This window comes from Microtus pennsylvanicus, chromosome 12, assembly GCF_037038515.1.
Source record: "Microtus pennsylvanicus isolate mMicPen1 chromosome 12, mMicPen1.hap1, whole genome shotgun sequence".
Classification (NCBI taxonomy): Eukaryota; Metazoa; Chordata; class Mammalia; order Rodentia; family Cricetidae; genus Microtus; species Microtus pennsylvanicus.
Window position 1 is genome coordinate 35,899,956 of NC_134590.1, and position 24,983 is coordinate 35,924,938.

Sequence of the window (24,983 nt, forward strand, 5' to 3'; positions counted from 1 at the left end):
AAATCCCCAGAGCCAGCTGTGGCTCACAATTACATGTAACTCTAGGTCCAGGGGATCTGACAGCTTTTTCTGGTGGCAGAGGGCACCAAGCATATATGTGGCACACAGATATAACATGCAGATAAAACACAGGGTTAATTACACAAACGCACACCCAAGAGATCAAATTTAGACCAAGGTTTAGCAAATGAATGTAACAATATGTAAAAAAGGAGATTATATTAGCACCCATGAGGGGAGGTGGGGCTGGAAGAGCTGTCCACAGCTAGCAGGTCATAGAAGTGACATCTGAGCCCCAAATGTCAGACTGCAGAGTCTACCCTCTGCATTATGCAGTTCTCTTAGTTAGGGTTTCTGTTGCTGCAACAAAACACCATGAATAAAAAGCAAGTTGGGGAGGAAAAGGTTTATTTGGCTTACACTTCCAGATGATACTTCATTATTGGAGGAAGTCAGAACAGGAACGCAAGCAGGCAGGAATCTGGAGGCAGGAGCTGATGCAGAGGCCATGGAGGGGTGATGCTTACTGAGTTGCTTCCCATGGCTTGTTCAGCCTGCTTTCTTATAGACTCCAGGACAAGTCCAGAGATAGCACCATCCACCATGGGCTGGGCTCTGCCCCATTGATCACTAACTGAGAAAACGCCTTACAGCTGGATCTCATAGAGGTATTTCCTCAATTGAGGCTTCTCCCCCTCTGATGACTCTAGCTTGGGTTAAGTTGATACACAAAACTAGCCAGTACAGTAATCAAAACTACTTAAAATCACCAAGCACTGATACTAGCCAATTAAGCCACCTAGGTTCTACATAAGTGTATAACTGATCACAGACGTCTTTATTTGTATTGAATCTTTCCTCCAGAAGCTCATACGTACATCTGTTCCATAGATGAGGAAATCACTAGTTAGGGCGTGGCATAAGATCCGGCACTTATCATCTACTGCTGGGAAGAGCCGAGTCTCACGTTCTTCTTGAGCATCCAAGATTTCATTTTCTATCTAAAATATGAAGAAGTTTTATTTAGGGCCATGGTTCCTAAACAAGGTTCCTAACATTCCTAACACTGCAACCCTTTAATACAGTTCCTCCTATTGTGGTGACCTCCAACCATAAAATTACTTTATTGCTACTTCAAATTTGTAATTTTACTACTGTTATGAATCGTAATATAAATATCTGATATGTGACCCCCAAAGGGGTCTTGACCCACAGGTTGAGAACTGCTGATTTAGTGGTTCCTTGATTTATCTGAGTAAATAAGGTGTTTAGCTAGGGAAAAGTGTCTTTTCCCAAGTTTAACTACAAATTAGATGCTCAAACTACCTTACTCCAGCTTAGGCACAAAACATGACAGCTGGCCCAAAGGGCAGCCCGAGCATCCTTTTTTAGTGGGAAGCTTATGTGTAGCAGGTTCAGCAGCTAGTTTCATTGGCTTCCCGAATACAGAAATCAGGAAACAGATGTGTGCTATGCCCTGGTCTAGACTCCTGCCCCCACAGGGGCCAGTCTCTCTGGAATGAACAACAACAGGCACAGTTAGGTGGATCCCCGCATGCAACAAGCACAGAAGTGAGCGCATGCTCTTCAGGTGCTCACAGCTCATCTAGATGCAGATTACCAACGGGATCATCTCACGACAGTTAATGTGAGCAGCACTGTTGGCGCTCATCAGGCTTCTGGGAAAGGAGGATTATACTTACCAAATGTAACTGGATTTTTCCTTCAAAGAGCGCGGCTGCATAGTCAGAATGAAGGCAAATGCTGGCTACTGTTCCCAGATATTCCACATCTTTTAACTTTTTTACAGCTGTATCAATTTCAAAAACATTTAAGCACATTAAGTTATAGGTACAAGTACTGCATCTACTTACTTGCAAATGATTGTTCAATGTATACTTGGCAAGGGTCTTCTGAACAAAAACCTGTTTCATCCACTCTAAAGAAACTCTTAGTTGCCACGTAAGTTACCCTCTGGGAGTCCCTTGTGGTCCATAAGAAACAAAACAACAGCAGATAAAATCACAAGCAGAAGAAACCAGGCCTTAAGTAACAAGAATGGAGTTTTCTACTTAATGGGTCACTTCTCAGGGCTTTTTATCTGACTTTGAACTGGGGAAAGAATAGCTAGAAGGGACAATGAACAACCAAGTTCCCTTTATATGGAAATAGCAGTATTCAAAGAACAAAATGGGAAGGAATGGACACCCTGGTTAAGCACCTTCCAGGCTAAGGTGTGCTTCAACAGAGCCACTGTGCAGAATGAGATCACAGATGCTTGATTTTGTTTCCTTAGCTTCACGACCCCTTTAAAGCAGCTTTATCTTCTAGATTAAGTCAAGCTCACAGGGTAGCTACAATCCTTTAGCAGAAAGGGACATTCAACCTAGGGTCTAGCAAAGAATGCGATCTGTCTAGACACTATGCAAAGGATTTAGAGTGGAAACAGAGCCATCTAAGTTAAGAAAGAGATGTCAGGATGAAAATAAAAGGAAGACTCAGTCTCAAAAATCACTTCTAGTGCTTTCTACATAGTACAGAAGTAGAATGGTATACGAGAATACAACACTTGGATTTAGACTTGCCATTTTCACCAAGGACATAGAACCAAGCTCGATTGTTCATCCCCACAGCCAGATGATAGAGACCCACGGCGACAAAGTTGGGCTCCACATCAACGGAAACTGCGATTGGCGGCTCCTACAACACAGGATTGTAGCAGTAGTGAACCAACTGCCAAAACTGTTTCAGTTCATAAACGAAGGGCAGACCGTATGATTTACATACTCCTTCAATGAGGTTGGCCACAGTGACCTCAAGGAGGGAGGTGAGATAGGCAATCCTTGTGTGACAAGCGTCCCCAAGGATGGGCAGCTTGGTCAGGAAGACGTGGAGTGAGCCTCTTTGGGTAGACAGTGCTAGCAGCTGGCCATCATCAGTCCAGGATAGGGTACCCAACCCTGAAACAATGCACAAAACAAACCGTTGTCCAAATCCGCAATACACGGTGGCATGCAATCAAATAAATAGTTTCATGCAATAGGCAGAAAAACTTTAGATGTGTTCTTTCCTAAATCATCTTGCTATTTCACAATTTACTTCCCATATTCACATTAATAGGAGAATATGGGCACTGAGTCATTTGCTATGGCTTAAACAAAACATCCATTGTACAACTGGGATTAAAGTTTGCTATAAGCCTCTGGTACCCAGGCATATTCACAACCTCTTAGTCAAGTAGTACGGTTTATCACAGTTCCTAAAGTAAAGAACCTATTTTAGGGAGCTTCGCGGAAAGATGTTAATTTAATTCTGCCTATAAGAATGCAAATCACACAACAATCGTTATTCTCCATAACTACAATGACAAAATACAAGTCAGCTTTGCCAAGACCAATACCTTTATTTTCGTCATCCAGATTAATTATAGCATACATGTCTCTTAATTCTGTTAAATCGTGGATTTTTACACTGAAAGTAAAGAAAAAGGAGCATCTATTTTTATTTGGTTTCATTCTGGCATTTTTTGCACATTGTTTTTAATCAACCCTCCTCGCTAACCCTGCCCGAACCCTGCTGCTAGACCCTCCCTCTCCTCCCCACCCGCCCCTGCTGCTGGACCCTCTCCCCCTCCCCCCCGCTGGACCCTCTCCTCTCCCCACCCCTGCCCCTGTTCCTGCTGCTGGACCCTCTCTCTCCCACACCCCTAGCCCTGCTGCTGGACCCTCTCCTCTCCCCACCCCTGCCCCTGTTCCTGCTGCTGGACCCTCCCTCTTCCCCACCCCTGACCCTGCAAGCTAGACCCTCTCCTCCCTCCATCGCCCCTGGCCCTGCTGTTGGACCCTCCCTCCTCCTGCTAGGCGGTCTCGTCTCTACAGCTTCAGTTTGCAGTGAATGGCTCCTTCATGGGCCCTCGATGTGCCCTGGGGCCCACTTCAGATTTCAGGCTGCTGTTAACACTGGCTAGGAAAGACTGGCAGACAAATGGGGTTCTCCCTGCTGAGCTGTGGCACATGAATTCTGGTCTCGTCCTGTGATTGGCCTGCTATACTTAATTTTCAAAGCCCTTCAATCTGTACACCTGCCCTGGTTTACAGCTGGGTCAGCAGGAGCAGCAGATGGAGCATGCTCAGTCCATGGAATCCCAAACTCACATTTTAGTTTTAGACTGATTTTATTCTTCTGTTCTGAGCCATGAAACCTTTAGGTGTTTTCTATGTTAAACAGTCTTCTATTTCACTATACATTTTCAAGAGACTATGAGTGCTGACCATCTGAATATGAGCAGGGAAACAGGGGACTTAAATGTTTTTATTGTATCATGAAAAAGAAGCCAAGGAAGTGTGGATGTCAGATGCACACCAACCACAAAATTCTGTTGATTCTCTTGAGTATCCCCCTGTGGTGGTTTGAATAGGAATGGCCCCCATAGACTCATGTGTATGAGTGCTTGGCCCATGGGGAATTGGCACTATTAGGAGGTGTGGTCTTGATGGAGGAGGTGTGTCACCATGGGGGTGGGCTTTGAGGTCTCAGATGCTCAAGCTACACTCAGTGTGGGACCCACTCTCCTTCGGCTGCCTGCAGGCCAAGATGTAGAACTCTCAGCTCCTTCTCCAGCACCATGTCTGCCTGCACGCTGTCATGCTTCCTGCCATGAGGATAATGGGCTAAACTTCTAAAACTGTAAGTCAGCCCCAATTAAATGTTTTCCTTTATAAGAGTTGGCATGGTCATAATGTCTCTTCATGACAACAGAAACCCTAACTAAGACGTCCCCACATTCCCAGAAATATGCGACTCTAACCAGTTATCTCCAGATGTAGCAGCTTTGTTCAGGGTTTGGGACAGGGCCACGCTGGTTAGATTATCCTTATGGTCGCGAGCCTTAAATATCTCTTGCCCAACTTCTGGATAGTGAGTAGAAATGGCCAGAAATGTCCCACGGGAAAAGCCAATCATGATGTAGCCATCACCATACCTATAGCAGCAAAGTGATCACAGGATTAAAAAGGAGATGAACTATCAAGGGCAAAATGGCAAAACCCTTCATATGATAGAATAAGATTCAGAGGCCCTACTGTGTATCAGGTAACATGCTGGGTGGTGTTACACGTGAAATCAGACTCAGTGTTGGAATGAGGAGAATGCCATGCATAGAATGTAATGTTACAGACAAGCAAACATCATCAGTAAGAAAACACGGGTCTTTTTCTATAATTAGTTTTTTGTACATACCAACTATAGCAGACGATGTTGCCATAGGCTTGCTGAAACTCCAGATCAACTGGGTTATCTGGTTCATTCAGATAAAAAAGAAACAACATTTTCTTGCCAACTACTGCACTTATCTGCCAGGAGAGATCAGGAGATCGTGGAATGAGTTACTCAGAATTTCACGAGAAGACCAACGAGCAAGTCCAAACAGCCAACCCCATTACGAGCACAGTGAGCCAAAGCTGGATGTGCTAAATGCTATCATTAGTATAAAATCCAACAAAAGTAGCCAAAAGCGTTTATGATGGAGAGTCTGGCAAAGGTCTCTGGCTTTATGCATTTTCAATATCCCTCTGAGCTACACTACAATGCCTTTGTAGATGTCTTTTGAACTCTCTATACCTCTCGTCAGTTACTGTGCTCTTTAGGAAAGTAACCTGGCATAGTTCTGCCGCAGCTGAATTCACTTTTGCAGTACAGAATTTTCCATTCTAAGAGGCTACTTGATTGTGAGCCAGCCAGGAGGGTTATAGGTGTGCTCTTCTACGGGTAAGCTAGATAACTACCATCACTTTCCATCACCCGCAGGTGAGACGGCTGAAAAAGGATCCCTATGTTACTCACACAAAATCAGAACTAACTACAATTCTCACCGGAGGTGATCTTTTTTTTTTTTTTTTTTTTTTTTTTTTTTTTTTTTTTAATATTTAGTTATTTATTTATTATCTATACAATATTCTGTCTGTATGCCTGAAGGCCAGAAGAGGGCGCCAGACCTCTTTACAGATGGTTGTGAGCCACCATGTGGTTGCTGGGAATTGAACTCAGGACCTTTGGAAGAGCAGGCAATGCTCTTAACCACTGAGCCATCTCTCCAGCCCCCGGAGGTGATCTTTATGCCCAAGAGAGAAAAGTGTATATTATCTTACGTTAAAGATGATAGTTGGCAACTGGGCGGTGGTGGCGCATGCCTTTAATCCCAGCACTTGGGAGGCAGAGGCAGGCGGATCTCTGTGAGTTCGTGGCCAGCCTGGTCTACAAGAGCTAGTTCCAGGACAGGCTCCAAAGCTACAGAGAAACCCTGTCTTGAAAAACAAAAAACAAAAACAAAACAAAACAAAACAAAACGATACTTGGCTATATTTCCTGGATTCCAAAATGTTAACAACTACAACAGCATCAAATCAAAACATAGCCTTTCAGGAAATAATGAAATTACCTCCTTACATGTTTTTATGTTTATTATGAAAATTATCTAGATTCTAGAATATAATTGTACATGTTAAAGAAACACAAGCTATGATCTGTTTACCATCAGGAATGTGGAAAAAAAAACTTAAGTCACATAGAAATCATTTCCCCTTTTTTTTTATTTGTTTTGTTTTGTTTTTGAGACAGCCATTTCTCTGTGTGGCCCTGGCTGTCCTGGAACTCACTCTATAGACCAGGCTGGCTTCAAACTCCGAGATCCCCTGCCTCTGCCTTCCAAGTGCTGGGATTAAAGGTGTGCGCCATCACCTCTGGCCTTATTGTTTCCATTCTTAAAGGAATCTCTGTGTTTTCTCTAGCACAGAAATGGGCACAGCAACAGTAGCCATAACAGGAAACGTCCTCATCTGCTGGCATGGAGGAAGTTCGCAATGGCAAACACAACTTTGAGGTCTGAGAGATGAGGCTTACCTTGGTTAAGAAACAACGGACATAACTTATCAAAGTCTGACCCAGCCAGGAAAAGGGAACTGGATACGCGGTGAAACTCCCAGAATGATTGGGTGTGGGCTTGAATTGGAATGCTTACTGTGTTCTCAGCAGAAGAAATTCGGTCATCGGTCTTGCTGGTGGAGAACTTGATGTCACTTGGCTCTGATTTCACCGGTGTCTGGGGGGGGCGGGGTGTAAGATATCAATCGTCACTGTGCACAGACTCAAGTCACTCCCATCAGGGTGGAGCTCGGGGACAGGTCACATACCAAGCATTACATGACTGAGCCTTGGGTTCAAGTCAGAATACCTTCCCTCTCTTAAACAAACCTTAGAGAGTCATTCTGAATATTAATAAAACATGAAGCTTGCTAGGCGGTGGTGGTGCAAGCATTTAATCCCAGCACTTGGGAGGCAGAGGCAGGCAGATCTCTGTGAGTTCAAGGCCAGCCTGGATAGAGCAAGATCCAAAACAGTCTTCAAAGCTACACAGAGAAACCCTGTCTTGAAAAAACAAACACCCACAAACCAAACTCAACCAACCAAACTAACAAACAAAAGCTCCACAAAGCTTGCTTTTATTTATGACTAAATTTGGATTATGAACCTTAAAATTCTACTGCCAAATACCTAGAAATTCTGGGTGAAACAGAATGTGTGTTTTTCTTAAATGGAAAGTTAAGCTCAAGGGAGGATTTACAGAGATCAGCAGAAAATACCACACTGAAGGCAGCGTGCATATGAGTTCAAGCTGCAGCTTCCAGTGTGGCTGGAGACAGAAGGGCGGCAGGGGATCTGTTTCTTAGCTGTGGTCCAGGTCAGAAAATCCAACATTCATCTCACGAACGTAACCCACGCCCTGATCTCCTATCCTCACTAGAGTCTGCGGTTCCGGCTTACACACCGAGCAGTCTGGGAGCTCCTCTGGGGGGAAATTAAATGAAAGGTGGAAGGAGCCGGGCCCACCATACCCTGAAGGGTTGGGCCAAATGCTCCAAGTCTGATAAACCCTGCAGAGAATGAGCTTAAAGTCAAAAGAATGGTACTTATGGAGGAACAAGACACTGAAAGTCCCTAAAACACAATCACGAGAGAGAGCGAGGGAGACTTTAAAGAGACAAAAGGCTACTCATAAAAATGAGAAAGGACTGGGATGTAAAATAAATAAATAAACTAAAAAATAATAAAGGTTTTTAAATGTTTCGGTAGACCGCACTTTTTATTTTTCAGTTTTAATTTTAGATTTTTTTATGTATATGATTTTGGCTTGCAGGTATGTCTGTGCACCATGCGTGTGCCTGGTGCCCTCAGAGGCCACATGAGGCTGATAAAACAGGAGTTATGAAAGGTTGGGAGCTGCCACATGGGTGCTGGGATCGAACTTGGGTCCTCTGGAAGAACAAGTGCTCTTCACTGCTGAGCCAGTGTCTGTAGCCCAGCAGACTATATTTCTGTGCTGTAGGAGATGCATTGCATTTGCCGGCGAGGCTCTAACAATGGCAGGGTTGGCTGCTGCAGCCTGTGTAGCTTTGCCAGATTTTTCAAATGTCCACCCCGAAGGGGTATATCATTTTTATCTACAGTTTTATAACAGTTTTATAACACATGATCACAACGTATATCATTTTGTCAGTGTGACAGGTGAGCAACAATGTCTCAGCAATGCTTTGTCATTCCATAATTACGAGTTTCATCATTATCATCTGTGAATTATTTTTCCATGTATACATTACCTTTGAACACATTTCAAGTAGGATTTAAAAAGAACTACCAAGTACTTTCTAAAAACAAAATGTAGAATTATTAAATTTAAAACTCCCAGGAGGCTGAGGCAGAAGTATGGTCATGTGTTTAAAGCAAGCCTGGATTACATAATGAGTTCCAGGCTAGCCCTGTCTCAAATGCAAAAAACAGTAGGCTAGAGATGGTTCAGTGGTAGGGCGTTTGCCGTGCACACATGGGGCCCTAGGTTCAAACCCTAAAACTGCAAAACCAAGACAAAACAGCCAAACCGATCTCTAGACTCCACAGCTGACGTATGATAAGCTGAGCAGGACAGGGGCAAGCCACGCACGGGTGACAGTGGAGTGACTCTGAACCAGGACAGAGTCACGAATGAGACAATAAAAACCTGCAATGTGTGCTTTGCCTACCACGTGACACCTCAAGTGGTGCGTCTAGCTTTGGACGGAGACTTCGTAAGGTTAGAAAGTGGAAACAATGATCTTGTACGCAAATACTGGCAAGATGTAATGAACTCTTGTGATGCTCTGTAGAAAAAGTATCCTAAGGTCATTCATGACTCAAGGAACAAACATGTACAACCCCTGACTGGGAATGTCCCATATGGGCACCCGGTGGGGGTGCCGCAGCACATACAGTATACCTACCTTTCCGTTTCTAAGGGGCACCAGAATAGGATGCTCCTAATTGGAAGGGTTCTAGAAATCATGCCAAAGCAAACTACTTTTAGAATGCCAGGATCTTAAAAACTATGCTAGCTTGAGGAGTGGCATGACTCGGTGTATAAAAGGTGCTGGGCATCTATGCCTGATGACCCGAGTCTGATCCCCAGAACCCACATAAAGGCGGAAGGGGAGAACAGACTCCACAAAGGTGTTCTGACCGCCATTCTTGTGTGCGCACGCACACACGGTAATAATGAATAAAAGCTCTTTTAAAAAGATCTACACTGGGGGCTGGAGAGATGGCTCAGAGGTTGAGAGCATTGCCTGCTCTTCCAAAGGTACTGAGTTCAATTCCCAGCAACCACATGGTGGCTTACATCCATCTGTAATGAGATCTGGGATACATGGAGGCCAAGTGTTGTATACATAATAAATAAAGAAATAAATATTAAAAAAAAGATCTACACTAGCGATGCTATGGTTCTCCTCAACACAGCAGAGGCACGCATTTCTGCTTGACTTGTTCTAAGTATCCCAGACACAGAACCAATTCGCTTCTTCCACCTTGTTCACTACAAATCTGAATCTCCATGCATACCTTCAACTAGCGTGGGCAGCCTGGACTAGGCCGCCCCCCTTACCTCTGCTCAGGCTTCTTTGCTTGCACAGAATGACAGACACTGCATTAACAACTAAGGTAAGTTTTCCTGGGGCATCTGGTCGTCTAGGTAGACTAACTCAGGACAGGCCCCCTGGGATCAGCTCCTTCACTAATTTCTTCTGTCCTTCCTCCCTTCTTTCCTTCCCTGGGGCTGAATGCACACATGACCCCGGGCACCAGCTCTCAGCTGGCAGATGGAGATGCATCCTAGGAAACAGCAGCGCTAAGATGGAAGGGAGCTGGCAGCCATGTAAGCAGCCTTCTTCTCTATTGTTATGTGAGAAAGACAGAGGCAAAAACAATATCCGACTGCCATATTCTTGTAGTCCTTCTACTTTGGAACTTACAATTCAGTCACAACTGGTTTCCTTCCTTATTTGGTGCTGGTCAGGCCTGACACAGAGCCTTGCGCATGCTGGGTAAGTGCTCTACCACTGAGCCACACTCCTACCCTGCGTTATAACATCTGCCTGCACTCTGTCTTATTCAGGCTGTTTTCTGTCATTTAAAGATCATAATCTAAATTTTTAATGATCTTTACCATCTCCCAGAGCTATAGAGCTTGTAAGCTGTACCACAAGATTTGGTAGCTGATCATGTAAGGCCACGTGTCTTTTAGAAGACTACCTAGCATCATGGCAGGAGTGTGTGTGAATACAAGGGCCATGGTGAGACCGGGCCGGAAGCAGGTGCAAGGCAAGTTCATCTTTTTTAAAAAAAATAATTTATTCTTATTTTATGTACATTGGTGTTTTGCCTGCATGTATGTCTGTGTGAGAGTGTCAGATCTTGGGATTATAGACAGTTGTCAGCTGCCATGTGGGTGAGGGGAAATGAACCCAGGTCCTCTGGGAGAGCAGCCAGCGCTCTTAACTGCAGAGCCATCTCTCCAGCCCCAGCAATCTTGATCTTTAAAACAACCTTCACCTATTTACCAGAATCCTAAGAGAACTACATTAACTCCTTCCTGACTGTAAGGACTCCATCTCCTCCTACTAGGCTCCAACTCTTCCTGACATTATACACATGAGACAATGTAAACTTCTGACACACAAACCCTTGGTAACAAACCATATTCAACCACTGTATACTCCACGGGACAGAGAGATCTACGTGACAAGGAATCAGGACCTGCAGTGACTAGTGATTCTGTGTAGGAGCAGCAACCTGCAAGGAGCTGAACTTGGCTAACAACTACAGGAGTGAACTTAGTAACAGCCTTGTGGGAGACCCTGAGGCGGAGGTACCCGAAGAAGCTGCATCTGGATTCCTTGTCGACAACCATGAAACACAGATGTTTTAAGCGCCTGCATTTTGAGATGTTTTGTTATACAGCAGCAACTGATGAATACACGGCATTCCCAAGTGTGTGGCTGTGGCACAGAGCAAGGTTTATTCATGTGCCTACGCAGATATTCCAAGAACGTTTCAGTCAATACTAAAGTAAAGACAGTAGTTCAAAAAATAATGTTCCCATAGGATTAAATCAATCCTGGGAAATTTCAACAGTAGTAGAATTCCATCTTAATTGAAATCTTGTCAGGATTACTTTGGAAATGATTTGACATATCAATAAAAGGTATTGGCTATAGAATAAGAAGCTTGATTTTGAGTCCAGAATCCTCTGGTTTTTAACATTTATCAGCATACATGCATAAAATAAAACTTCATCACAAACATACTCACTGAAACCACAGAGCTAATAATTCATTTAATACCAAAGGGGAAAACATATTTCCTTTAACAGATAACATATTCATCTTCAAGAAAATTTCCTAATAATACACAACAAAGGATTTGGGTGTGTGTGCATGCAAGTGTGACAGTATGAGTGTTCGTTTGGATCTGGGTGCTGCGCATGTGTATGGGTGCATGGGAACAGACAAAAGTGTCTCACATTTAAAACATAAGATTGGGGGCTGGAGGGGGCTAGAGAGACAGATGGCTTAGCAGCTAAGAGCACTTGTTGCTCTTGCAGAGGACCCAGGTTCAGTTGCAAACCACATGGTTGTTTGCATCATCCAGGAAATTTGACACCCTCTTTTGACTTCTCTGGGTATCAGACATGTATGTGGTATGTACACATTACTGTGGGCAGATACTCATACACATAGAATAAAATAATATCAATACATTTTAAAATATGAAATTATATGCATATTCTACAAAGTGACTTGTTTTTTGCTTTTTTTCAAGACAGGGTTTCTCTGTGTGACAGCTCTGGCTATCCTGGAACTTGCTCTGTAGACCAGGTTGGCCTCAAACTCGCAGAGATCCACCTGCCTCTGCTTCCTGAGTGCTGGGATTAAAGGCATGTGCCACTACCACCCAGTGTGACTTAAAATTTGATACACTAGCTTGATATGAAGCTGTTTATTACAAGGGAAAACGAACCTCTCATGCAGGGACTACAATGTATTACCTGTCTTATTGTGTCGCCTTCCTGGTTACTAACGGTAATCATTTTATCCTCACCACCCAAAGCAAGAAGATTCTCTGTATTCCAACATCCGCATGTGATTTTCTTAGTATGTTTTCCTGAAAAAAGAGACAATTTTTGCAGACACATGGACTTTTCAAAAGAATAAATAAAAAATTTGTGATGCTAATCTTTCTGTGCAATGGGAATGAACAATCAAGGGATTCTACTCTCACCCAAGTCCTTGGTGACTATGCAACCTTATTTCAAACACTTTATCACAAAGCTAGAAATTAAGATAATGGTACATAACTTTTTGTCTGGATTATATACACAGGCCCCAGCAGAGAACAATGTTTTCCTCTACAAATTATGTTGATTTATCATAGAACGAAACTTGCAAAGGTAAAATTTTAAGAAAGTTAATCCCAAAGTTACCATTCAGCCTGTGATCTCATAAATCCTTGATATAAGCTGACATCATTCACAATTTTAACTGCTCATGATAACTACAGTATAATCTACGGTAACACTGGGGTGACCACATAACTACAGTATAATCTACAGTAACACAGGGGTTACCATGATAACTACAGTATAATCTACAGTAACACTGGGGTTACCATGATAACTACAGTATAATCTACAGTAACACAGGGGTTACCATGATAACTACAGTATAATCTACAGTAACACAGGGGTTACCATGATAACTACAGTATAATCTACAGTAACACCGGGGTTACCATGATAACTACAGTATAATCTACAGTAACACTAGGGTTATCATGATAACTACAGTATAATCTACAGTAACACTGGGTTACCATGATAACTACAGTATAATCTACAGTAACACTAGGGTTATGATAACTACAGTATAATCTACAGTAACACTAGGGTTACCATGATAACTACAGTATAATCTACAGTAACACTGGGGTTACCATGATAACTACAGTATAATCTACAGTAACACTAGGGTTATGATAACTACAGTATAATCTATAGTAACACTGGGGTTACTATGATACTACAGTATAATCTACAGTAACACTGGGGTTACCATGATAACTACAGTATAACCTACAGTAACACTAGGGTTATGATAACTACAGTATAATCTATAGTAACACTGGGGTTACTATGATACTACAGTATAATCTACAGTAACACTGGGTTACCATGATAACTACAGTATAATCTACAGTAACACTGGGTTACCATGATAACTACAGTAAAATCTACAGTAACACTGGGGTTATCATGATAACTACAGTATAATCTACAGTAACACTGAGGTTACCATGATAACTACAGTATAATCTACAGTAACACTGAGGTTACCATGATAACTACAGTATAATCTATGGTAACACTGAGGTTACCATGATAACTACAGTATAATCTACAGTAACACTGGGGTTACCATGATAACTACAGTATAATCTACAGTAACACTGAGGTTACCATGATAACTACAGTATAATCTACAGTAACACTGAGGTTACCATGATAACTACAGTATAATCTACAGTAACACTAGGGTTACCATGATAAGTACAGTATAATCTACAGTAACACTGAGGTTACCATGATAACTACAGTATAATCTACAGTAACACTGAGGTTACCATGATAACTACAGTATAATCTACAGTAACACTGAGGTTACCATGATAACTACAGTATAATCTACAGTAACACTAGGGTTACCATGATAACTACAGTATAATCTACAGTAACACAGGGGTTACCATGATAACTACAGTATAATCTACAGTAACACCGGTGTTATCATGATAACTACAGTATAATCTACAGTAACACCGGGGTTACCATGATAACTACAGTATAATCTACAGTAACACTGAGGTTACCATGATAACTACAGTATAATCTACAGTAACACTAGGGTTACCATGATAAGTACAGTATAATCTACAGTAACACTGAGGTTACCATGATAACTACAGTATAATCTACAGTAACACTGAGGTTACCATGATAACTACAGTATAATCTACAGTAACACTGAGGTTACCATGATAACTACAGTATAATCTACAGTAACACTAGGGTTACCATGATAACTACAGTATAATCTACAGTAACACAGGGGTTACCATGATAACTACAGTATAATCTACAGTAACACCGGTGTTATCATGATAACTACAGTATAATCTACAGTAACACCGGGGTTACCATGATAACTACAGTATAATCTACAGTAACACTGAGGTTACCATGATAACTACAGTATAATCTATAGTAACACCGGGGTTACCATAACTATAGTATAATCTACAGTAACACTGGGGTTATCATGATAACTACAGTATAATCTACAGTAACACCAGGGTTACCATGATAACTACAGTATAATCTACAGTAACACTGAGGTTACCATGATAACTACAGTATAATCTACAGTAACACAGGGGTTACCATGATAACTACAGTATAATCTACAGTAACACTGAGGTTACCATGATAACTACAGTATAATCTACAGTAACACAGGGGTTACCATGATAACTACAGTATAATCTACAGTAACACTGGGGTTACCATGATAACTACAGTATAATCTACAGTAACACTGGGTTACCATGATAACTACAGTATAATCTACAGTAACACTGGGGTTACCATGATAACTACAGTATAATCTACAGTAACACTGGGGTTACCATGATAACTACAGTATAATCTACAGTAACACTGGGGTTACCATGATAACTACAGTATAATCTACAGTAACACTGAGGTTACCATGATAACTACAGTATAATCTACAGTAACACCGGGGTTACCATGATAACTACAGTATAATCTACGGTAACACTGAGGTTTCCATGATAACTACAGTATAATCTACAGTAACACTGGGGTTACCATGATAACTACAGTATAATCTACAGTAACACTGGGTTACCATGATAACTACAGTATAATCTACAGTAACACTGAGGTTACCATGATAACTACAGTATAATCTACGGTAACACTGAGGTTTCCATGATAACTACAGTATAATCTACAGTAACACTGGGGTTACCATGATAACTACAGTATAATCTACAGTAACACTGGGTTACCATGATAACTACAGTATAATCTACAGTAACACTGAGGTTACCATGATAACTACAGTATAATCTACGGTAACACTGAGGTTTCCATGATAACTACAGTATAATCTACAGTAACACTGGGGTTACCATGATAACTACAGTATAATCTATGGTAACACTGAGGTTACCATGATAACTACAGTATAATCTACAGTAACACCGGGGTTACCATGATAACTACAGTATAATCTATGTTAACAATGGGGTACAAATGTGAGTGCTCCCTAGTGAGACTGTGTTAAGAAGGGGATCCCCTCACTACTGTATCACACCACTACAAAAAAGTAGGAGACAGATGTCTGTGTGTGTTTAGTTTCCTGAATATTTTCCCACTGTGGATTGTTGGTCCTAAGGACACAGTGCCCGTGAGCACATAGCAGGACACAAGGAGACAAATTATGTTGAGAATACAGGAAATTAGACAGAAAACAGGAGGCTGTCTCATGATAGTAGCCAGGTTTGCAACCTGGGCATGACTGGACAGAATACATAAGACACTTTCTGGTCAATCAAGAGGGCTTGGGGGTGTTAGATCTGCAGTGCACATGGGTCTCGCACTGAGGATGCAGAGTGAGAACTTCATGTGTGAGTCTAGCCCATGGGTCGAAGAGATACAGATTCAGGAGTTCTCAGGTCACAGAGAGCATTCCGAGTCAGGAGAGCAGGGCACAAAAGTGAAGGGCACATTTAGAGAAGAGCCTGCCTGTAGATGGAGAGATCACGTTGACAGCAGACTAAAGGACTCAGGTGGTCCAGCTACATCAGGGCGGGAAAGGGTTGTATGAAGAGAGGCAGAAAGATGCTAAAGACAAAACCTTTCTTCTTTATCTTTAAAAATCACATCTATCTGTCTGTCTGTCTGTGTCTGTTTATCTATCTATCTATCTATCCATCCACCCACCCTTCCGTTGTGTGTGTGTGTGTGAACACATGTTGTGTGCATGTGTGCATGTGTTTTCCACAGCACACATATGGAGGTGACTCTCTCCTTCACTGCATGGTTTACAGGAACTGAACTCAGGTTGTTAGGCTTGGCCGCAGGTGCCTTTACCTGCGGTGCCATCCCACTGCCCATAAACTCCTTTCTTTACCAAGGAGAGGGGAAGAAACCTTTTTTCTCATACACTGTCACACTGCTCAAAACCCAGGCTAAGCATGGCATCAGTAGGAACAGTTAACAGAACTACCTGACCTACTTATAGCACTCTGGTGACTGAAATGGGAGATGGGCATTATTTAGTTAAACTATCATAACTGACATTTCTGCATATCAGAAACCTGCGAAGCAAGAAATGCCAGCATCTAGTCGAGTCACAGGAAATGTACACCAGGAAATGCAGATTGATTTCTAGTAGTGCTGGTGGATCAAGCAGCTGTGAGCGAGGTGGCCTGATTTTAAGAAAGTTAAGAAGAACGGCTGGAGAGATGGCCCAGTGGTTAAGAAAACTTGCGCTCTTCCAGAGGACCCAGGTTCATTCCCAGCACCCACATCAGGTAGCTCACAAACACCTGTAACTTCAGCTCCAGGGATCCAATACTTCTAGACTCCATAGGCATCTTCATTCATGTGCACAGAAATCAATTCCTATAGAAAATAAAGCTCTAAAAAAAGCTAAGAGTAAACAGAGCTGAGCCACAATCCCAACCAAGTTTGAGAGAAGCAATGGTATATTTATCTAAAGGTACTAAGATGGGCAATTAATTAGAATCTTTTCAGTACATTTTATATGGTTATTAAGAATGTGGGCAGAATCATATTCATATTAAATACTAAGATAACAGCAACATCATGTTCATATGGTAGCCTGATATGAGAGATCATGCTATAACATACTATTTCCATATGCATCCAGTATCAAAACCTCTGGGGCTTATAAGGACATACTCAGAGATAAAGCGGGGAACAAAATGCCTACTGGAGTCATACAGGAATTTATATGGCGCTGAGCAGTGGTGGCAGACACCTTAATCTTAGCACTTGGGAGGCAGAGGTAGGTAGATCTCTGAGTTCAAGGTCAGCCTGGTCTACAGAGCAAGTTCCAGGACAGCCAGGGCTACACAAAGAAACCCTGTCTTGAAAAAACAATTAACAAACAAATTTATATGGAAAAAGTTGATCTTTGTACCTGGGAGGAAATTTTAGTTTGGTCTTTCAAACAGAGTAATGACGCTTCTATTTATCTCTCATTATTAAAAATTAAAATCAATACTTACTAAGGAGATATCTGTGAAAATCATTTGAAAGGACTCACTGTTCTTTCTCACATGTCCTGTAGGTGTCGCTATCTCCAGCGCTCGCGGCCTCCCTAGAGCGGCAGGGATGCTTTCTCTGGCCACAGGCCTGCTGTAAGCCCTGCTCATTCTATGACCCACTAACCAGTGTGAGGCTACAGTGGAAAGGGTAATCTTCAAGGGTATTCAAGGGGCCCAGGTCAAGCGAACAGAGGTTGGGGGAGACCAGAGTACTTCATGCAAGGTCAAATGGGCCACACACGCTGAGGCAAACTCCTCATAGACCAACTGGTGTTTGGAGAAAAAGTGGGGTAAGAATTGGCAGCGTGGGTCCTACACGCAATCACCGAATGTTTCAGTTCTTAGCAAGCAGGGAGGGGCCTTCAGGGTCAGCAGTCTAGGATGGACCAGGAAGCCTTTCTCTACAGATTTTCCCTTGCAGCACCTCAAACACGCAGAGTGCTTCTGCCAGAACCTACCGAGAACAGGAATCTTTCGAGATGTCTGATGGTTATAAATGAGCAAATTTCCTTTAATGGTCCCAACCGCCAGGAAACTTCCAATTTTTGACCAAAGAAGGAAGGACATTTGATCCCTGTAATATTAAGACACATATTACAGAACAGTTCACAATCATAATCCTCTCATACTTCATGTATAACTTTAACCTCTGCTTAGAAGCTGAAGTACAACAGTATAGCTCATGGGCTTTTAGCTGTAATCCCAGCACTCAGGAGGCAGAGACAGACAGATCTCTGTGAGTTCGAGGCTACCTATAGCTACATAGTAAGATTGTCTCAAGAAAACAAACAATCAAAAAACCCATACAGCTTATAGTTTTTAGATGAAGACTAAGTGCAACAAGAATTTTGGAGGCAACAGAGAGATGGTTCAGAGGCTAAGAGCACTAGCTGGACCCAGGTTTGATTCCCAGTACCCACATGGTAGCTTACAACTGTCTGTAACATCAGTTCCAGGAGATCCAACACCCTCTTTCTGGCCTCTGAAGGTACCCGGAATACATGTAGTACAGACATGCATGCCGGAAAGCCCATACACATAAAATAAAATTAAAATTTTAAAAGAAAATTTGGAGACACTACAAAATCATCTTGGCAGCAGTAAGACTCAAAATCCATGTAAATGCCTGGTGGGCCAGCCTGTAGTTTTAGTGCTTGTTAAGACAGAGGGGGTCTGCGGAGCAAGCTGTCTAGATGACCCATGTTGGTAAAGTCTGGGTTCAGTGAATAAGGTGGAGGGTGATCCAAGAAGGCTCCCCATGTCAGCCCTGGTCTCCACACGCACACATATACACGAGGGGGACAAGGAGTTCTCCTTAACATGACAAATGAAACCAGAGGAAGCATTGAGAATTCATAATCTTAAGGATGTATCTTGACCGAGCATATATTTCAGTGGTAGAGCACTGGAAACAAAACCCTGGGTCAATTCCTAGCTACAGCAAAAAAGAGAAGAAAAAAGGATTATGTTTGTTGCTCCATCACTATTACAAAGTTGTTCAGAATCAGAAAGCACTTTTGTCTAAAGGTTTTTTCCTAAATCACATTTATTTATTTGAGTGTATGGGAGCAACACCACAGCTAGAGGACTGCTTGTAGGACTTGGTTCTTTCTCTCCTTCCACCATGTTGGTCCCAGGGATCAAACTCGGCTCATCACCTCAGGGCCTTCTGGCCAGCTCCCAGTTCCTGCATATATTCTAGGACTCACAGGCTGCCTATTCTATGACTCCCTACAAAAGGGCATGAGAACTCTTTGGAGACTGAGAGAAGAAATCACAGTGGGTCCAAAGTAACAGTTCTCAAAAGTCATCCCAGAGGCAGCATCAGCATCCCAAGGAGGTGCTGGAAATGCCACTTACCAGCTCCCATCTCAGACCTACACAGTAGAAACTCAGGGGGTGGATCTAGCTATGTTACTGACTCTCCTAGGTGATTCCAATGTAGCTACATCTTGAGCACCACAGATAGAGTGTGCTTCTGTCTTCAGAACATTGAGTAAGGACAAAGGTTAATCTGGAGGAGACTCTCTCTAGCTAAATCTGGAATCAGAGCACCAAAAATTCCCAGTACAGTTGATGTAAGTTGAATCTGTGAAAGGTCATACATTATGATGAGGTGATATATTTGGAGGTGAAATATTAATGAAGTATATGAAAAGTTAGCTGCAATAACTGATGAATAAAGTTAACAGTAATAATAATATAGTTATAATAAATACATATGATAATAAAGTAAAATTAAGTTAAGAATTAATATCACAGGCTGGCTAGATGGCTCAGCAGGTGAATACACTTGCTACCAAGTCTGATGGCCCAAGTTCAATCCCTGGGATCTACACACAAATGCTTACACAGTCACGCACACCTATATACAGTCACGCACACCTATATACAGTCACGCACACACGCACGCAGTCACGCACGCAGTCACGCACACAGTCACGCAGTCACGCACACAGTCACACAGTCACGCACACAGTCACGCACACAGTCACGCACACAGTCACGCAGTCACGCACACAGGCACGCAGTCACGCACACAGGCACGCACACATGCACACAGTCATGCACACATGCAGTCACGCACACATGTACAAGTCACGCACACATACACACAGCCACGCACACAGTCATGCACACAGCCACGCACACATGCACACAGTCACGCACACATGCACACAGTCACGCACAGTCACGCACACATGCACGCAGTCACGCACACATGCACGCACAGTCACGCACACATGCACGCAGTCACGCACACATGCACGCAGTCACGCACACATGCACGCAGTCACGCACATGCACGCAGTCACGCACACATGCACGCAGTCACGCACACATGCACAGTCACGCACACATTCATACTCCTACACAAAACAAGCAAACGAATGCCAACTGAAGAGACTGCCTTCTTCTTTTGGGAGACACGAGGAGGTGAGAGGAACCCATGGTGTCCTTGCCGTCCCCTTTGTTTGAGGTGCGGTCATTTATTGTGTGACACTGCAGTCATCTCACCTGCAGATTTTCCCATATCAACTTTTTCTCATCGTGTTCATTTTTGATATGTTTACCAAAAGACTTTCAAAAGAATCTATTTCACAACCATAGCATCTTTATTCTTTTTTGGTTTTGTTTTGAGACAGGGTCTCTCTATAGTCCTGTCTGTCCTAGAACTTGCTACATAGACCAGGATGGCCACAAACTCACAGAGATTCACCTGCTTCTGCTTTCTGAGTGCTGGGATGAAAGGGGTGTGCCACCACACCTGGCCATACACATCTTTATTCTAATTAACAGAAGGATTACATATATTAACCATAAAAGGAATGATATTTTCCTTCCTAAGAAAATTACTCAAGCCAGGCGATGGTGGCGCACGCCTTTAATTCCAGCACTCGGGAGGCAGAGGTAGGCGGATCTCTGTGAGTTCGAGACCAGCCTGGTCTACAGAGCTAGTTCCAGGACAGGCTCCAAAGCCACAGAGAAACCCTGTCTCGAAAAACCAAAAAAAAAAAAAAAAGGGAAAAAAAGAAAAAAAAAGAGAAAATTACTCAAGAAAGACATGGTGGTACAGGCTTCTAATCCCAGCATTTAGGAGGTAGGGGCAGAGGATCAGCAGTTCAAAGTCATCCTTAGCTACACAGTGAACTTGAGGTCAGCATGCGCTATATGACATCTTCTTTCAAAAACCCAAACCCCAAACCAAACAAAGTGACTATTATCACAACACCAAAAAGCCCTCATCATTGCATCTCCAAAGTCAAAGTAGTAAACACTATCAGCATCAAGACAACAAAGTCACATTTCTCAGTGAAAACTTTAAAAATAATTAAAAGCCAACAAACAGCAACATCACTCAGTTAAAATTTTAAAAATAACTACAAAGTTAGGAAATGATAATTACACTGATCTGGCCAATACACATTGTGTGCATCTGTTAAAATGTCATATTATATCCCAATAATAAGTATAATTACTGACATTAATAAAATAATACAAATAATAAAAGTATTTTGTCATTTAGTACTTTATATATCACTTAAACAACAACAGTTATCCTTACCTCATGCCATTGTCTAGCTGGCTGGTTTTGTTTGTGTTGGCATCCCACAGATAAATGCAACTAGACTTCTCAGCAATCACCGCCAGGATATCCCCGTCTTTATCCCAATCCATGGCAACACAGTTGCTTTTAGAAAAGAAAAAAAATCTTTACTGTCCACTTCTCAAAAGTCAGAGAGAGAAACAATACCGACCTAATGACTTCTGCCTACAACAAGACCACTCAATACTTTTACTAGAAATTCAACCTGATATCCACTGGCCATACAAGACTTATCTCAATATTTCTGTTTTTTTTTTTTTTGGTTTTTCGAGACTGAGTTTCTCTGTGGCTTTGGAGCCTTGTCCTGGAACTAGCTCTTGTAGCCCAGGCTGGCCTCGAACTCACAGAGATCCGCCTGCCTCTGCCTCCTGAGTGCTAGGATTAAAGGCGTGCGCCACGACAGCCTGGCTGGGATGGAGAAATGTTTAAGTTCTACTTTTGGTACCACTTCCATGCACTATACTAAATAAAATTGTATGTAACCAATTATCAGGATTTCCTAAGTCCTATAAAAACATCATTTCCAGGAAGAGGGCTCAGCAGTTAAGAGCACTGGCTGCTCTTCCAGAGATCCTGAGTTCAATTCCCAGCAACCACATGGTGGCTCACAACCATCAGTAATGAGATCTGGTGCCCTTTTCTGGCATGAAGGCATACATGCAGGAAGACCACTGTATACATAATAAATACGTCTTTAAAAAATATAAAAAAATAGACTTCTTCATTGATATAATGCTATTTTTCATTTTGGATATTCCTTGCTCCTGGGTAGCAGCTAAAACATGCTTTGATTTACATTTAGCATTTATTTGGCAATTATTTTATTTTATTCATCAAATAGTTAAGATGTGTTTGGGGACCCTAATATCCTTTAATGGTCTCAGAAACTTTGGGAGCATAGAAGAGGAAAATTTTCAAACTGTTGATAAAATCACTTGCCAATTAAAGACTGACAATTAGACAGCATTTTATTTGTCTGGAGATTCTTTTTGGTCAAATCCCATTATTATGAATCCAGCAGCAGAATTCAGATGAGATCTTTATGCAACCAAAACAGGTGTCACCGAGATTGGGCAATTAAACTCCCACAATTTACTCAAAGCAGCTTTCTATTGAGTGCCTTCTTTAGGCACAATCACTGGGCGACTATTTTCATCTCATCCCTAAAATACAGCAATCAGAAGCAACAATGAAGAGTGCGGGAGACGGCGAAAACGCTAGCCTTAGAAGCATGGGGCAGACCAGGTGAGAGAGGCCGGGCCAAGAGACGCAAACAATGGGGCCTGGAATAGTGGCCAACAAACTGGACAGCAGACATGCATGGAAAAGCACAGCAGCACACGTCTACCGAGGCCAGAGCGTCTGCAATGGGAGCCAGAGGAGAGAACACTGCACTATTCACTGCGCCTGGTCTACCGATGCCCTTAGAATGGGATCCTGAAAGTGGAAGGCATCTTCATTTTCCAAGAAGAATGCACGAAGTAACTGTTCTCCAGTGACTTACTGAAGAGGAATTACCAAAGGAAATACAGGTTGTGCCTTCCTAATGGGAAAATCCTTATTTTGTAATTTTCATGTGTAAGGGAACACATGTGTGTGCATGTGGAGGCTTCAGGTTCATGCTGGAAATCATCCTCAATCGCTCTTCTTCATTTATGGAGGCAGGGCCTCTTAGTCAAACCCAGAGTTCACCGACATGGCTAGTCTCTAGCCAGCCTGCACTAGGGGTCCATCCAGTCTTCGTTTCCCAAGGCTGGCATTACAGGTGAGTCTTCCCTTGTCCTGGCATTCTCTGTGTTCTCAGGATCTGAACTCTGGTCCCCACGCTTGTGTGGCAAGTGCTTTAGCCACCAAGCCATCGTCCCCAGCCCCAGAGAAACCTTATTTTGGACTCACTTATCCTGCTCACATAAAGCTCTCCGTGAATGAATATATATATATATATATATATATATATATATATATATATATACTCTAAGTCAAGTGCCATACACATGCTTTGCTAACTTTAGCATAAAGAAAAATCCCTTTTATACTTAGAGAAAACAAAAAAGAGGAGATGGGCAACTCATTTAAGACAGCAGTCTTTCTTTTTTTTCCTTTTTTTTTTAATCTTATAGACAACAAACAGCTTTTGATCCACCCCCGTACTTACCCAGGTAAGCTAATTTCACTTCTTTTTTGGCCATGGCGATCAAAGATTTTAACAATACAGTCAGCTCTGAAAGCAAGTAGAATATAAAAGTTATTTAACTATTTCTCTTATTTATCTAAAAAATTAGGATCTATATCAGTTGACTTCAATGCTCTTTCATGGTAGTTTTTAAATTTGTATTTGTAAATTTGGTCGAGGAAAAGATTCTGTAAGTGTAATGTTAATGGGACTGAAGATTTATTTCAACCAGAATTTACACTGAAGAGACAGCACAGGCACGGGTGAGTTGCGCACACAACCATTATTTACAATAGTCACTTTTTTCTTACCCTGTTACTGCAAGGAAGTTTCCAGATGATTTTTGCCAGGCAAACTGTATTGGTGCACCAAGCCATGACTTTTCCAGCAGGGAGAAAACACGCTAAAAAAGAAACAATTTTTACATTTCCAAAACAATTATGAATTGGTCAGAAAATATGCCAAAACTTAATCATGCAGATATGCAAACTACAGAATGAATGACTGTGTTTATTAAAAAAAAAATAACGACGAGAGCCAGGTATGGTGGCATACACCTTTAATCCCAGAACTTGGCAGACAGAGGGATCTCTAGCAGTGTGAAGCCAGCCTGGTCTACACAGTGAGTTACAAGCCAGCCAGGGATACAGTGTTAAGACCCTGTCTCAAAACAAACAAAAAATCCACAATAAAATAAAACATAATCAACCAATCAATCAAACACAAGTAGTTTGTGCAGCAGAACGGACTTTGATAGTTAGCTTTAATTGTTGGCATAACCTAGAGTCATCTGGAAAAGGGGTCTCAATGAGGGCCTGTCTCCACGGGGTTGGACTGTCTGAAGTTAACTGACGTGGGAAGACCCGCCCAACAGTGGGAGGCACCCTTCCCTAGATAGCGGGT

The 24,983-nt window shown here is 42.3% G+C and overlaps 1 protein-coding gene across 2 annotated transcripts in view; it reads right to left on the bottom strand.

The window, feature by feature from the left end:
- Nucleotides 1-24,983, bottom strand: part of Wdr19 (WD repeat domain 19) — a 65,717-nt gene that overhangs the window by 38,360 nt on the left and 2,374 nt on the right. For both annotated transcript variants that reach the window (XM_075943414.1, XM_075943413.1), the window contains exons 2-14: nucleotides 24,392-24,483; nucleotides 24,063-24,128; nucleotides 21,866-21,991; nucleotides 18,258-18,373; nucleotides 12,410-12,525; nucleotides 7,016-7,096; nucleotides 5,239-5,351; nucleotides 4,808-4,981; nucleotides 3,401-3,471; nucleotides 2,788-2,960; nucleotides 2,586-2,700; nucleotides 1,704-1,810; nucleotides 879-1,001 (exon numbers count right to left, since the gene is read on the bottom strand). In XM_075943414.1, coding sequence (XP_075799529.1) covers nucleotides 879-1,001; nucleotides 1,704-1,810; nucleotides 2,586-2,700; nucleotides 2,788-2,960; nucleotides 3,401-3,471; nucleotides 4,808-4,981; nucleotides 5,239-5,351; nucleotides 7,016-7,096; nucleotides 12,410-12,525; nucleotides 18,258-18,373; nucleotides 21,866-21,991; nucleotides 24,063-24,128; nucleotides 24,392-24,483 — 1,473 coding nt within the window. The remainder of the gene's footprint in view (nucleotides 1-878; nucleotides 1,002-1,703; nucleotides 1,811-2,585; nucleotides 2,701-2,787; nucleotides 2,961-3,400; nucleotides 3,472-4,807; nucleotides 4,982-5,238; nucleotides 5,352-7,015; nucleotides 7,097-12,409; nucleotides 12,526-18,257; nucleotides 18,374-21,865; nucleotides 21,992-24,062; nucleotides 24,129-24,391; nucleotides 24,484-24,983) is intronic.